This window comes from Danio rerio, chromosome 3 (assembly GCF_049306965.1).
Source record: "Danio rerio strain Tuebingen ecotype United States chromosome 3, GRCz12tu, whole genome shotgun sequence".
NCBI lineage: Eukaryota > Metazoa > Chordata > Actinopteri > Cypriniformes > Danionidae > Danio > Danio rerio.
Genome location: NC_133178.1, coordinates 67,515,710 through 67,532,580, shown reverse-complemented (window position 1 = coordinate 67,532,580; position 16,871 = coordinate 67,515,710). Strand labels below are relative to the sequence as shown.

The 16,871-nt window shown below is 45.7% G+C and overlaps 1 protein-coding gene across 1 annotated transcript; it reads left to right on the top strand.

Annotated features, from left to right (window-relative positions):
• The first annotated feature begins 11,133 nt into the window (after window positions 1-11,133).
• Window positions 11,134-16,476, top strand: sox9b (SRY-box transcription factor 9b). The gene is given in 3 exon segments (NM_131644.1): window positions 11,134-11,676; window positions 13,449-13,696; window positions 15,367-16,476. Coding segments are annotated over 3 exon segments (1,224 nt in total). The 5' UTR covers window positions 11,134-11,287; the 3' UTR covers window positions 15,954-16,476.
• The last annotated feature ends 395 nt before the right edge of the window (window positions 16,477-16,871 follow it).

The following is a 16,871-nucleotide window of genomic DNA, read 5'->3' as shown; positions in this document are numbered from 1 at the left end:
ATTGTTCTGCTTGTGTTCAGGAGAAACTCTCTTCATGTCTGAACACAACACTATACTCGACTCTAGTCTAGAGGATGAGCTGCATGACTGGGGTTCAGCCTCGGCTCCAGCACTGACCCGGCACAGAAACCCTGAACACTGCGAATTAATGCAACAATAATAAATTAATAATTCATTAAATATTCAGCTTATAATTGGGAAAATCAGAGAAGAGAATAAATAGTGAGAATGAAGCAGCGAGTGATTAGGCTTTCTCTTTACAGTGTTTCAGGTTTTTCTGACACACTTTGAGAGGCAGATACACTCTGTCAGTGTAAATCCAGATTACTGCACAGCTCTTAGCATTAGCACACATGAAACACACATCGAAATTTAAGAAGTGTAAAGCCGAATAAAAGAGCATCCAGAGGAATGAAGAGCGGCGTCTGTGCTGCTGTTAGTGTATCTGCATGTGTCTCTTATCCTGAGGTTCACTCCATCATGTAGAGCTGTCCGTATCCACTGCAGATGATTAATGTACTCACACACACACACACACACACACACACACACACACGCTTGGCGAAAACACACTGATAAACCCGTCTACAAGACAGAAACTCAGCGAACACCCTGCTGAGGGGACGTCCTGAGCCTCTACACAGCCCAGAGAGAGGAGTAGAGGGTCTGGGCCGTGAGCTGGCGTGTTTTAATAAAGCAGACCTGTGAAGAGTAGCTGTGAGTTCAGTTTCGCCATAATCAATCAAACACAAAGGCCTGGAGCTACACATGATTAAACTCATCATCACAGGCTTATAATCAGGGGTGTGCACCATTACAGAAGTATCACCAACACACCACTGACAACAGTGAATACCTGCTCAACCCTGAAAACATCCTGACATCAGCAACTCAAGCGTCATCCTTAGCAGAGCTGCTTTTCAATGAGCGGGTCAGGGAGATTCCAGAGTGGCCCATAGAGTTAACCGGCCCAAAGGGAGACTGCAGACACTCCATCAGCCTGAAGAGCTGACCCACATGGGAGCCCATTATCTGCTCACACAGATCCAAACTGAACCTACAGTGCCACATTTTAGCCAGACTCAGCCCTCGTGCTTGCTATCTGGGACAGAACTGGACACTGCTCAAGCTGAAGGTAACTGGTTAGCCATTGATCCGCTTCTGCATTGATCTGGCCAGAGGAGATTGATCTCCCACAGTGAGCCGGGTCATCTCCATCATCTGCTGTGGCTCTGGGTTGTTTTCAGCTGTTGCTGGTGGAGCTGCAGTCTGTGGAGCTCAGTCAATCTCTGAAACTCAGAGCTGGTTAATCACTGCCTGTTCGTCTCGGGCTGCATTGTATGAAGTGTGATAACATGAATGGTGACTTAACTTGACTAATACTAGTTAGTGTTCATCTGTCACTGCCGTTATAATAGCTAAAGGCATCAGTTCCCCTATAGCGCATGTGTTTGGGCTGTGGGGGAAGCCGGAGCACCCGGAGGAAACCCACGCCAACAAAGGGAGAACATGCAAACTCCACACAGAAACACCAACTGACCCAGCCGAGACTCAAACACACTCATGTGCTGATGATCATAAAGCATCTGCTTGACTGCTGATCGAGCAGCTTCATCAGCGGATCAGGACTCTGGTGCACTGCAGTTGTGGTGGTGTTCTTTATATGGAGGTCAGGGGTCAAGCAGAAGAGCTGTTATCAGCACATCAGATCACCACTGCAGACTCTCTGCCCTCTGCTGTGGGTTTGTCCTCTTCACGAGTCTGTGTTCATTCCTCTTTCCCTCTGATGGTGAGAAATTCCACAGAAGAGAAGGCTTCCGTCCGGCTGTGAACACCACTCGCATGACTGTTGAGGAACTCCCAGAGCAGTGTTTGCTGTGAGACCTGGACTCTCCATCCGGCTTCATCAGTCACAGTCTGTGGACCTCCAGTGCTTCTAGAGCCCGTACAGCAGATAGGAAATGCCCGAGTGCTTTGAGGTTTTAAAGTGGGCAAGAAACAGATTAAGATTGTGCTTTTCTTCTCTATTAGGACGTACATCAGCTTGAAATGGTCCTGAAATGAGAAAAACATGTAGGGACTAAAAGACTGATAGCTCCACCCATCATTACTGATAGCCCCGCCCCGCACTTCTGAGTGTAATTTCAAAAACAGCACGTGCTCTGCACAGGGGAATTTATTAACTAAATTGGTCGTAGCGTATGACTGTGTGTGTGTTTCCCATTATTGGGTTGCAGCTGGAAGGGCATCCACTCCCCAAAACATATCCTGGAATAGTTGAGGGTTCATTCCGCTGTGGCGACCACTGAAATAAAGACTAAACTGAAGGAAAATGAATGAATGAACATTTGCTCAAATAATAAAAGACAAACTCAGAGTAGAGTAGAGTAGAGTAGAGTAGAGTAGAGTAGAGTAGAGTAGAGTGGAGTACAGTAGAGTAGAGTACAGTAGAGTAGAGTAGAGTAGAGTAGAGTAGAGTAGAGTAGAGTACAGTAGAGTAGAGTAGAGTAGAGTGGAGTACAGTAGAGTAGAGTAGAGTAGAGTAGAGTAGAGTAGAGTAGAGTAGAGTAGAGTAGAGTACAGTAGAGTAGAGTGGAGTACAGTAGAGTAGAGTAGAGTAGAGTGGAGTACAGTAGAGTGGAGTACAGTAGAGTGGAGTAGAGTAGAGTACAGTAGAGTAGAGTAGAGTAGAGTACAGTAGAGTAGAGTAGAGTAGAGTAGAGTAGAGTAGAGTAGAGTAGAGTAGAGTAGAGTAGAGTACAGTAGAGTAGAGTGGAGTACAGTAGAGTAGAGTGGAGTGGAGTGGAGTGGAGTGGAGTGGAGTGGAGTGGAGTGGAGTGGAGTGGAGTGGAGTGGAGTAGAGTAGAGTAGAGTAGAGTAGAGTAGAGTAGAGTAGAGTAGAGTGGAGTGGAGTAGAGTGGAGTAGAGTGGAGTAGAGTGGAGTGGAGTGGAGTGGAGTGGAGTGGAGTGGAGTAGAGTACAGTGGAGTGGAGTGGAGTGGAGTGGAGTGGAGTGGAGTGGAGTGGAGTGGAGTGGAGTGGAGTAGAGTAGAGTAGAGTAGAGTAGAGTGGAGTGGAGTAGAGTAGAGTAGAGTAGAGTAGAGTAGAGTAGAGTAGAGTAGAGTAGAGTAGAGTAGAGTAGAGTAGAGTAGAGTAGAGTAGAGTAGAGTAGAGTAGAGTGGAGTGGAGTGGAGTGGAGTGGAGTGGAGTGGAGTGGAGTGGAGTGGAGTGGAGTAGAGTGGAGTGGAGTAGAGTGGAGTGGAGTAGAGTGGAGTGGAGTAGAGTGGAGTGGAGTAGAGTGGAGTGGAGTAGAGTAGAGTAGAGTACAGTAGAGTGGAGTACAGTAGAGTGGAGTGGAGTGGAGTGGAGTGGAGTGGAGTGGAGTGGAGTGGAGTGGAGTGGAGTGGAGTGGAGTGGAGTGGAGTGGAGTGGAGTGGAGTGGAGTGGAGTGGAGTGGAGTAGAGTAGAGTAGAGTAGAGTAGAGTAGAGTAGAGTAGAGTAGAGTAGAGTAGAGTAGAGTAGAGTAGAGTAGAGTAGAGTAGAGTAGAGTAGAGTAGAGTAGAGTAGAGTAGAGTAGAGTAGAGTAGAGTAGAGTAGAGTAGAGTGGAGTAGAGTAGAGTGGAGTACAGTGGAGTGGAGTGGAGTGGAGTAGAGTAGAGTAGAGTAGAGTAGAGTAGAGTAGAGTAGAGTAGAGTAGAGTAGAGTAGAGTGGAGTAGAGTAGAGTAGAGTGGAGTAGAGTGGAGTAGAGTGGAGTAGAGTGGAGTGGAGTGGAGTGGAGTGGAGTGGAGTAGAGTACAGTGGAGTGGAGTGGAGTGGAGTGGAGTGGAGTGGAGTAGAGTGGAGTGGAGTAGAGTAGAGTGGAGTAGAGTAGAGTAGAGTGGAGTGGAGTAGAGTAGAGTGGAGTGGAGTAGAGTGGAGTGGAGTGGAGTGGAGTGGAGTGGAGTGGAGTGGAGTAGAGTGGAGTGGAGTAGAGTGGAGTGGAGTAGAGTGGAGTGGAGTAGAGTGGAGTGGAGTAGAGTAGAGTAGAGTACAGTAGAGTGGAGTACAGTAGAGTGGAGTGGAGTAGAGTAGAGTGGAGTGGAGTGGAGTGGAGTGGAGTGGAGTGGAGTGGAGTGGAGTGGAGTGGAGTGGAGTAGAGTGGAGTAGAGTAGAGTAGAGTAGAGTAGAGTAGAGTAGAGTAGAGTAGAGTAGAGTAGAGTAGAGTAGAGTAGAGTAGAGTAGAGTAGAGTAGAGTAGAGTAGAGTAGAGTAGAGTAGAGTATGAGCTGTGGTAATAACAGCAGCTGTGTTCATGAGAACTGGAACTGGAGAAGTTTAATTACAGCTCACAGATAAAAGACTGATTCACTGCGGGATGAAGAGCCAGACTGAACCTGAGAGCAGAGTGCAGAACACTGACTGAACCAGACACTTTAACCAGTCTAACTCTCTATCTCACACACACACACCCTCTCTGCATGAGTCAGTCTTCACAGCGCTCCTCCAGACAGTATTATCTGCACACTGTAGAAAGCACATCTGCTCATCACTGTATCAGACTCAAACCACACCTGACACAACTGTCCTCAAACCTTCCCCTGTTTCACACTCGTACACAAACACTCTGAGGAACACACTCCTCATCACATTAGCCTGATCATTGCTGTAAAGTACAATTATAAAGGGTCATGTTAAGTAAAGAACAGTGATGACACACACCATCATCCACACACAACACACGCAGACATTATCATGCGTGTGAGCACATTCATTTGGTGATTATTGCTTATCAAGTTCATGATTAATGGATAAAGTACATCCAGATGGTTGTTATCTCAGAAAAAAGACTGAAGGGGTTATTCTGTGAAAACAACCATCCTAATGTGCTTAATCCTGCTTACTACACGCCTACTGGCCACAAAACTACAACCAGACACAAAACTACAACCAGACACAAAACTACAACCAGACACAAAACTACAACCAGACACAAAACTACAACCAGACACAAAACTACAACCAGACACAAAACTACAACCAGACACAAAACTACAAATAGACACAAAACTACAACCAGACACAAAACTACAACCAGACACAAAACTACAACCAGACACAAAACTACAACCAGACACAAAACTACCAGACACAAAACTAAAACCAGACACAAAACTACCAGACACAAAACTAAAACTAGACACAAAACTAAAACCAGACACAAAACTAAAACCAGACACAAAACTACAACCAGACACAAAACTAAAACTAGACACAAAACAGTGTTCTCAGTAGCAAAAGTTTACTAATTCTTTAATAAAATAGAAAGCTGACAGAACAAGAACAGCGGATGGAGTATACACTAACCTGACCATTACTCAGCTGATGGAGTATACACTAACCTGACCATTACTCAGCTGATGGAGTATACACTAACCTGACCATTACTCAGCTGATGGAGTATACACTAACCTGACCATTACTCAGCGGATGGAGTATACACTAACCTGACCATTACTCAGCGGATGGAGTATACACTAACCTGAGCCGGAGCACCCGGAGGAAACCCACGCCAACATGGGGAGAACATGCAAACTCCACACAGAAACACCAACTGACCCAGCCGAGACTCAAACCAGTGACCTTGCTGTGAGGCCACAGTGCTTACCACTGAGCCACCGTGCCGCCACTCTGCACGTACACACACAAGTGGTGAGCTGAATATGGTTATAGGTCATGTAAAGTAAGACACCACACTAATTCTGGATTTCACTGAAATGAACCCAAAGTCAGCAGAATCAAGTGCTGCTGAGGGTTAGTTGAGCATGAATGTGTCGGGGGGGCGAGTTTATGACGTCTCCGCTGCAGTTATTATGGCAGGTGTATGATCTGGTTCAGTGTTTTCCTTTATTGTGCAAATCAAACACACACAAACACACACAACTGCTCTTCTCCAGCCATCCAATAGCACAGGCTTTATCTGAGTGATTGTCCCTCACACACACATACACACACACACACACACACACACACACACACACACACACACATCTCCTTATTCTGGGTGTTTCACTTCACTCGAAACCAGGAGCTGATAAGAGCAGATAGTGGCTACATCTTCAAACAATGACATAAGCTAAGACACACACACACACACACACACACACACACACGTTTGCTACGTCCAGCTAATGTGCTTGTAAATAGAGAGTGGGCATGCTACAGGTGCGAGTGTCACATTTAGAGCATGGGCAATATGCATTTGTGTTTGATTCTAAATGGTGTTTGGGTCATTTTTGACCCGTCCGCCAGCAGAAACGTTGCCGGCAGCGCTTCAACTGATCACTGCGTGTGCTGGAGTGTGCTGTACACGTCTCTGTGATGCCCGTCCTCGAAAGCCGAGCAGGCCGGGAGTCTCCAGCAGAGTTTATGACTGATCAGAGTGTGACTTCAGCAGATCAGGTGTGGCCGTCAGAGACGTGTGAGGGATGATTCCAGCTGAAGCTGTTGGGTCAATGATGAGTCCTGTTCAAACACTCGGGCCGTGACGCTGCGCTCTGATCCGACGCTCGTACAGCCGTTCCTGACTCTGTGCTGTAAGAGAGATCGGTGTGTGTGTGTGTGTGTGTGTGTGTGTGTGTGTGTGTGTGTGTGTGTGTGTGTGTGTGTGTGTGTGTGTGTGTGTGTGTGTGTGTGTGTGTGTGTGTGTGTGTGTGTGTGTGTGTGTTCCGCTGGCAGGCCTGTGGAAGCTGGCACATCTGAGGGGAAAATCACAGAGCGGTGTAAACTCATTCCTCACAGGTCCAGCTGCAGATCTGTCCGCTCCGCCGTCATCTGTGTGTTCTGGTTCTGCTGGATCTCCACCCGCTGGAGTTCCTCACATTCACCACAGAGACTCTACTAGACCACAGCAAACAACTCTGCTGACGGGGACTGCCATCAGCTCAGCCGCTCGGAATATTGAGCAGGGGGCGGGGCTTTCTTTAGAAAGTAAGAGGGGTGTGGTCAAGAATATAGATGTGCAGTTGCTATGGAATCCCTCAGATTGACATCAACAGAAGGAGCCGCTCCAAACACTGAAGCACACGCACTGACTTTGACTGAAGAGTGCCAGAACACACTGATTACATTAATTATTGCTGAAAAAAACATCCCTGCTGAATATATACATATATATATATACTGTATATATATGTGTGTGTGTGTGTTGTGGTTCAATGCTGGTCCCAATGCTGGTCAGGGACAGTAAAACCAGCATTGACACACACACACACACACCCTCTCTCTCGGCTGTCCGCTGCAGTGTCCGCGAGCGTGAACAGGACATGATTTAGCAGTTGACTTTCACTGTTTGCCTCTCAGTTCTTAACACTGGAGCTCGAAGTGAAGCTGAGAAGTTTCCCAGCGCTGCAGTGTGTGTGACTGAGGAGAGAGCTGCGGTATCACTGATCACACACACACACACACACACACACACGCTGCTCCACCTGTGAACACATGAGACTCACGCTGGCCTTTAATGCGCTCACAGATGGAGATGGAGAGGAGCGTCAGAAAGTAAAACCTTCTCCTGCTGAACACTAGAGAAGATATTTTGAAGAATGCTGGACGCCTGTTGTGACCACTCACTTCCATTTGTTATTCCTACTATGTGAGCCAATGGTGACCGGTTTCCAACATTCCTCAAAATATCTTCTTTTGTCTTCAACAGACTGAAGAAACTCATAAAGGTGTAAATGCACATGAGGGGGGTAATGAGTGAGTGAATCTGTGTTTTGGGCTGAGCGGACCCTTTAAACACTGAGGCTGGCCCTTTCTGCTGGCTCCAACACAGTTTATACAGGATTATTCAGATCAGAGATGAGCTTATCCTGCTGCGCTGTGTGCAGAACAGCATTTCAGATTGTGTGGCCATCTCTGCGCTGCCATTGAGCAGTGTTTTAGTGGGATCATCTAAAATGCAGACGCAATAGATGAGTGTGGAAGCCAGCAGAGGACTGCAGTAACCATGCTGGAATCTCTCAGCATTAGAAGACTCTCCACTACAACACTGACTCTACCCTCAACACAATTTAGAGAAGCTGATAAAGCGGTCCCGGAGCCAACATGAGCTGCTCACGGGTGTGTTCTGACGCTCAGAGACGCTGCTCAGACACACATCTGTCATCTATTAAACATGACTCCTCCGGCAGCTCATGAGGAACACACGCCCGACCCACGGCCACTGAAAATGACATGTCCACAGCATCACCAGCACAAATAAACACAGAGAAACTCAGAGCTGCACTGTAGATGTGTGGATACCGCAGTACTCACAGCACAGGACGGCCATTTCCAGACACTCAACACACGAGATGTTACACAGTTCCCCACTACACCACACATTCACTAGAGCCGGCCACAGATCCATCATGCATAATCCCGTTCAGCAAATCACAGTGTGTGTGTGTGTGTGTGTGTGTGTGTGTGTGTGTGTGTGTGTGTGTGTGTGTGTGTGTGTGTGTGTGTGTGTGTGTGTGTGTGTGTGTGTGTGTGTGTGTGTGTGTGTGTGTGTGTCTGTCTATCTATCTAGGCGAGCGCAGGGCACAAAATAACGCGGGCGACATGTCACACTGAGTTTTAAGCCAATTACTGAAAAAAAGTTCAATGAATGTGGATGAGAAACACAGGAGAATCAATTTTTGCAGCATGAAAGTATTTTTATTACAGTAAATATTTTTTATTTAAAATAAATCTGTGAAAGTATGTCAGTAATATCTTACGTTGTTGTCATTATTGTCTTCTGGGCTGAAGATGGAGCCACTTTAAGAGATGTAAAACACACAGAGACTGCCTGCAGCCAGCTTTGAGAAACTCGAGCAGAGTTGTGTGTGAGGCGTCCACAGGGATTACTGTAATCTAATTCATTAATTATTAATTTTTGGAGAACGCAGTAATGAAACAAATTACATTTTTACATGTGTGTTATTTGATTACAGTTACTAAAGCCAGTGTAAATGCGTTACTGACATTATAATGTAATATTTAGAAGAAACAAAAGCTTCTTTAAATCATGTTTCAGCTGTGGCGTCAGTAAGCATGCGCTTTGTTTCAAATGGCTGCTGTCGAGTGTTCAGCTGCTTCTTCAAGTGGAAATACACACATTACTTTGATTTTGTTGAGCATAAAAACTAAAATATTACTGTGTAGGTCAGTGTATGTCCATCTCTGATGAACTTTTGACTGCTTTAAACTCAACCGGCAACTTGTTCAGGCACAGAAAGCCTTCTAAGACAGCACTCAAGGAGGACACCGGCTCCAGAAACACAGCGGCTCTACTCAGCCTGCACAGCCTACACTGGATTGTGTGCAGGATCAGGAGTGAAGGAGTCTTCTGAATGTGAAAGGAAACGTAGCTGTGTATGAAGCCATTTACATCTCACATCTACTGCGCATGCGCTCGCATTTGCCAGGCGCACGAACTGAGTGATCAGCTTCACCCTGTCAGGAATACACACATTTGGGTAGACTAGTTACCTCAGGCAGACACTGAACACTGCAGAGCTCTCCACACAGTATGGATGTCGGTGGTTACGGGTCTCCAGGTTTCTTCATGACCTTCACTTGTGTTAAAGTTTTGAAAAAACTCTCTCTCTCTCTCTCTCTCTCTCTCATGATGTAATTAGTAATTTTTTTTTTTTAACAATGCTATTTATAGAGATTATTTGTTTAATATAATAATGTATAATAATGCAAATAATCTAAATGTGTTTATCCAATAAATAAATAAACAAACACACTGTGCTATATGTATAATGAAAATAAGCCAAGTACTGAGGAAATAGAGCTGTTTACAGTTGTAATGAATGGTGTGAAATCTGCCTTTATCATTTATAATAATATTTAGAGTACTGGTAGTCTGCAGCACACAATGGATTCCAGCTAATGCTGCCTTTTACACTTACAGCACTGGATATCCACATGGTTACAGATCAACAGGTCGGCAGAACACTGCTGTGATCCTCGTGTCAATGCAGATGACCCAAATAACCAGTGCTGGGTCAAATATTCTGATTTACCGTCTCTAATGCCAGAGCATGTCTTCTGTTATGTGTTCTTGTGTTGCTGTAGTACTGTTTTAACCAAAATAATACAGATTCAGATGGATTAAAGATTGTAACATGTGACACTGCAGACACAGAGTGTTGACAGAGCAGCAGCGGTGTTTATCTGGAGTAAACGCGGAGCAGCAGCGGTGAGACTGAGGCAGAGAGACGCTGAGCTCTGTCGCCCCCTATCCGTCAGCAAGTGCACTGAGAAACCGCGCTCATTCACACACACACACACACACACACAGTACATGGCAGTATTCAGGAACTCTACAACATTACTCAGAGATGACAGACATGCACTCATTTAAAAAGGAATGAAATAATCTTCAGACTGACGGCAGTCATCGCTAGCGCACACACACACACACACACACACACAGGTACATATCTGCCATGCTGTTCCCGCTTTATGCTGGATGTGTTCAGGAGTGTGATCTCTGCTGTCTGTCCTCTTTATCTGCTGTATCACCGCTCTTAGTCTGACTTGACTTCACAGATCAGGAGTGCACACTACAGAGAACACTTGCATTTCTATAGCACCTTTAATCAGCAGCTGGGGTGAAGATAGAAGCTCCAGTCATCGATCAGTGTGATCAGCTCGTGTTTACATCAGTGTTGTGTCCACATGATGACTGTCGAGCAATGCTGCCTACTTTACTGCACTTGCTAGTCTGAGTTTAGGTGACACACACACACACACACAGAGAGAGAGAGAGAGAGAGATTCTAATTAGTCATAAATGAATCCTAAAATGTTGATTTTTTTTGTTTGTTTGTTTATTTTTATTGATTGTTTTATTTATTTAATCACTTCTGCTGCTGATGCTATTTGTTTTCATATTTTATATTTAATGTAAACTTCATACATCGACAATGTGTGTGTGTGTGTGTGTGTGTGTGTGTGTGTGTGTGTGTGTGTGTGTGTGTGTGTGTGTGTGTGTGTGTGTGTGTGTGTGTGTGTGTGTGTGTGTGTGTGTGTGTGTGTGTGTTCTGCTCCTCCCCTCTGCACTATATAAGTGTCGTGCTCTGGAGAGGGAGCAGAATCTCCTCCTGGATTTCTGGACTCTCTTTACTTCAGCCAAACACACACTTATAACACACACGCGTGCGCGCGTACACACACATGTGGAGGATCTGTGTGTGTTTTAGCAGCTGATCTGCGCGGTTTTCGGAGTGCTCACACACACACACACACACACACTCAGACACACTCTCTCTCTGCATGAATCTCCTCCAGCGCGGGCTGAAGATGAGTGTGTCCGGAGCTCCGAGCCCGAGTCTTTCCGAGGACTCCGCCGGCTCTCCGTGCGCCTCCGCCGGCTCGGGATCGGACAGCGAGAACCCCCGCGCGGAGCCGCCGCTGCACCGGGACGAGCAGGAGAAGTTCCCGGTGTGTATCCGGGACGCGGTGTCGCAGGTGCTGAAGGGCTACGACTGGTCTCTGGTGCCCATGCCGGTGCGGGTGAGCGGATCCGGGAAGAGCAAACCGCACGTCAAGAGACCCATGAACGCGTTTATGGTTTGGGCTCAAGCCGCGCGGAGGAAACTGGCGGACCAGTACCCGCACCTGCACAACGCGGAGCTCAGCAAAACACTCGGCAAACTCTGGAGGTCAGAAACACACTGCTTTATTCACTCACTTATTAGCGCACGGGCTGCGTCTAGGTAGTGTACACTAGTAAGGGCACTGATGAGTTTGGTTGATTTGACATGAAGTCCTCGTTGTACGACATCAAATCTGTAGTCTGTAAACATCAGCAGCACCAATAACTCTCCTCTATTTTACTCAGTGCACTGCAGACTGTTCTTTCAATTAAGGGCGGATAAAAGCGCGGTGAAGTCTGGAGGTGCATCTGACACTCATGAGGCTTCTTCAGCTGTATATATATTTAAGCTTGCTTTGGTAACATAGTAGATGTAATGTGAGTTTAAAGGGAATTACTCTGCACTAACTCATCTCTCTCTCTCTCTCTCTCTCTCTCTCTCTCTCTCTCTCTCTCTCTCTCTCTCTCTCTCTCTCTCTCTCTCTCTCTCCTGCTTCATTGGCATGGCGAATGCTCCACATGTCTTGCTAAAGCATGTGTGGTGTTTGCGATGTTCATAACACATGGACACACAGCAGTAGTGGAAAAGCAACAGTATTTAACAGAACATTCACCAGTCGACATTTCAGGATAATAATAAATTATGATGTAATATAATAATGCACACTGTCGGTTTGTGTTGGGACGAGATGCAGGAATTAAGTTTTTAGCTGATTAATTCTTCATTAAAGTGGATTGAACAATTAAGTTGTGCCCTGAAGAACTCGAGAACTGCGTGGTTTCAGCTCATCTTCCTGCTTCACTCCTCTTTAAAATATATGACGAGTTCCTTCCTTCCTTCATTCATTCATTCATTCATTCATTCATTCATTCATTCAGCTTAGTCCCTTTGTTAATCAGGGTTTGCCACAGAGGAATGAACTGACAACTATTCCAGCATGTTTTACCCAGCTGACCCAGTTCTGGGAAATATGTGTAGAGTTGCGATGCTGAAAGCCTGAGTGCTCTTGTGAGGATGGCGTTCCTGTATTCTGGCTGTTCTCGTGTGTTTATGATGATGGATGTTGTCTCTCTCTTTGTCACTGCATGTCCAACTCTTGCTATTCAGGAGTGCTTTGAGTTTTAAGACAGAGAAGAAAAATAGATTTAATTATTATTGTTATTGTGGTGCAGTGGGTAGCAAAATCGCCTCACAGCACTCAGATTGCTGCTTTGAGTCTCGGCTGGGTCAGTTGGTGTTTCTGTGTGGAGTTTGCATGTTCTCCCCGTGTTGGCGTGGGTTTCCTCCGGGTGCTCCGGTTTCCCCCACAGTCCAAACACATGCGCTATAGGGGAACTGATCAACTACACTGGCCGTAGTGTGTGAGTGTGTGCAAGAGTGTGTGGGTGTTTCCCAGTACTGGGTTGCAGCTGGAAGGGCAACTGCTGTGTAAAACATATGCTGGATAAGTTGGCGATTCATTTCACTGTGGCGACCCCTGAATAATAAAGGGACTAAGCTGAAGGAGAATGACTGAATAATAATCAGGAACACTGCATGCCTTAATTAATCTAGACTCATACAGCTTTCACTTCACATATTCACTAAATATATATGTTTATTTGTATACGTCTAGTTTTCATGCTCACTTTATTTACTTCAGTATAAGTTTCTTAAGCAGACAGAGTTTGTAGATGGTAGTAAAGATATCATCATTGCAGACTGCTGAACGTCGGCAGTAACGGTGTGTGTGTGGTGTGTTTGCAGACTGCTGAACGTCGGCAGTAACGGTGTGTGTGTGGTGTGTTTGCAGACTACTGAACGTCGGCAGTAACGCTGTGTGTGTGGTGTGTTTGCAGACTGCTGAACGAGGGCGAGAAGCGTCCGTTTGTGGAGGAGGCGGAGCGGCTGCGGGTCCAGCATAAGAAAGATCATCCAGACTACAAATACCAGCCCAGACGGAGGAAATCAGTGAAGAGCGGCTCAGCAGAGTCTGAAGATGGAGAGCAGACGCAGATCTCCACCAATGCGCTGTTCAGAGCCCTGCAGCGGGCAGAAACACCCGACTCCAGCACCGGCGAGCTGCACTCTCCTGGAGAACACTCCGGTAAATTACTGCACCGACACCTGTGCTACTGTACTGTGCTTTTACACCCCTGACTCCCGCTCTCACCCCGCAGACTTACACAACGCCTGCAGACTCATAAAGCTTATCTGCGGCGCTCTTGTTGTCGCTGAGTATCTTTATGAGCTTTCTGCTTGCGTCAGCTCACGCCAGATCAAGTTCAAGTTCAACTTTACTGAACACACACACTGCAAAACAGGCTATACCTACTGCTGTCCCGCTTATAGTCCAGATATCTGTCTATCTGTCTATCTATCTATCTATCTATCTATCTATCTATCTATCTATATATTTATATATGTGTATATGTTCAGCTTAGTCCCATTATTAATCTGGGGTCGCCACAGCGGAATGAACCAAAAACTTATCCAGCATATGTTTTACGCAGCAGATGCCCTTCCAGCTGCAACCCATTACTGGGAAACACCCATACACACTCATTCACACACTTACACACACACACACATACACACACACACACACTCATGCACTACGGCCAGTGTAGTTGATCAGTTCCCCTATAGCGCATGTGTTTGGACTGTGGGGGAAACCGGAGCACCCGGAGGAAACCCACACCAACACAGAGAACATGCACTATATATATATATATATAAGATCTTTAAGAAGCATTTTCTAAACCATTAAAAGTGTGGTCTTCTTTTTAGATTGAATATGCCAAAATTAAGTGAGTTTTTCCCTAAAACATGCAGAATAATCTAGTTTTCGCTTGGATGTGAGATTATTCTGCTTCCCCCATTGGCAGATTGTTGTTCACGGTGTACAGTATACGCTATTATCAGGATATTGAACTACACTGCAGTTAAACAGATGCCTTTAACAGGTATAATGCTTAGTGTGGTATACACCGTATACATGTTCAATAAATAGCTATATTACTGTTATTACTTTAAAATACAACTGAATTTGGTGAATTATTAACTCCACTTTATTGAACAATTATTATCTGTATACATCAGTGTTATGTTCAGATTAATGAATGCTTTCGTAGCTGTCATTACATTGACTTCAGTTAAATGCACTGATGGTAATAAATGACCAAGCCGAATGAATGAATGAGTGAATGAGTGAATGAGTGAATGAATGAGTGAATGAATGAATGAGTGAATGAATGAGTGAATGAATGAATGAATGAATGAATGAGTGAATGAATGAGTGAATGAATGAATGAATGAATGAATGAGTGAATGAATGAGTGAATGAATGAATGAATGAATGAATGAATGAGTGAGTGAATGAATGAATGAATGAATGAATGAGTGAATGAATGAATGAATGAGTGAGTGAATGAATGAATGAATGAATGAATGAATGATTGAGTGAATGAGTGAGTGAGTGAGTGAATGAATGAATGAATGAATGAATGAATGAATGAATGAATGAATGAATGAATGAATGAATGATTGAGTGAATGAGTGAGTGAGTGAGTGAGTGAATGAATGAATGAATGAATGAATGAATGAATGAATGAATGAATGAATGAATGAATTTGTATGTGCCCATGATGCCAGTATCTTGCGTCTTCTTGCTAAAGTCTGAACTTCTGAAACGATCACACGTCCGCTGTGGAATGAGGTCAGTAGATATGATTGAACATGTCTGATTTCAGTGTGTGTGTGTGTGTGTGTGTGCAGGTCAGTCTCAGGGCCCCCCCACACCACCCACCACCCCTAAAACGGATCTGCCGGTGTGCAGTAAAGCGGATCTGAAGCGGGAGCGGGAGCGAGACCGAGAGCGCCCCCTGCAGGACGGCATCGACTTCGGTGCGGTGGATATCGGCGAGCTGAGCAGTGATGTCATCTCCAACATAGAGGCCTTCGATGTTAATGAGTTTGACCAGTACCTGCCTCCGCACGGGGCCCCGGGGCCGGCCGGTGCAGGGTTCTCCAGCGGGTACGGCAGCGCAGCCTGGATGCACAAACCGCTCGCGAGCAGCTCCATGGCTAATGCAGGCGAGCAGCACCAGCAGAGGGCGCAGATCAAGACGGAGCAGCTGAGCCCGGGCCACTACAGCCAGCAGCCGCCGCAGCAGCAGTTCTACAGCGCCCCCTACAGCCGAGCGCAGTATACAGAGTACAGCGAGCAGCACAGCGCCTACTACAGCCCGTACCCCACATTCAGCTACAGCAGACCCCCGTACACCCCTGCAGCGGCGGCGGATACTGCACACACACACCACTGGGACCCGCAGCCCGTCTACACACAGCTGTCCAGACCCTGAGCACACACACACACACACACATACTCGCGCTCGCACTGCTGGAGACGCTCTGAAGTCCGCCTGAATCACTATCAGCAGTGTCTACTCTGCCCGCTCACATCCATACTCTCCAGGTACTCAATCAAAATGCAGTGTTTGGAGCGGTGCTCCTTCTGTTGACGTTAACCTGAGGGTGTCCATGGCAACTGCATATCTAGATTCTTAACCACACCCCTCTTAACCGTTAGTTGGCTATGAGAGAATGATGCGCACAAAGCAAAGCCCCGCCCCCTGCTTATCTTCTCATGTGGTCATCTTCAATCTAATCTGCAGTGTCGCTCCTGCTAACAATAACCTGAGGGTTTCCATAGCAACTTGTCACCTAGGAATTATACGGTTCTCTCTTTCTGAGATTAGGGTTAGGGTTAGTGTTAGATTCTGAGATTCTGAGATATTGAGCTTCAAAGTTTTTGCACTCCACAGCAAACAGTGTGTGTGTAACGTTCCTTTTTTAAATAAAAAGTCCTAAAATGTAAACAACTTATGAAAAACATCCCATAATGTAAATAAGTTGTCGTTCAATAAGAATATGTGAAGAACTGAATTTTGACCAAAATGTCAGATAGAAGCTTATAATTCTAGTGTGATGAACTCTACATCTATATTCTTAGCCACACCCCTCTTACAGCCATTCTGCTATGAGGCAGAGCGAGAGAGAGCGAGAGAGAGAGAGAGAGAGAGAGAGCTGCGATATTGACTCAAACAGTTCCAGGAAGTTCATTACCTAATGTTTGATAACAGTACAGTAACAGTATAGTCTTATTTTTAAAAACTCCCTGCCTTTCAAAAGTGCTAAACCAGCCGTCTACAGCTGTAAGCGCTAATTTCTGGGAACTATTGAGAGTATAGCCAGCATTTCTCTCTCTCTCTCTCTCTCTC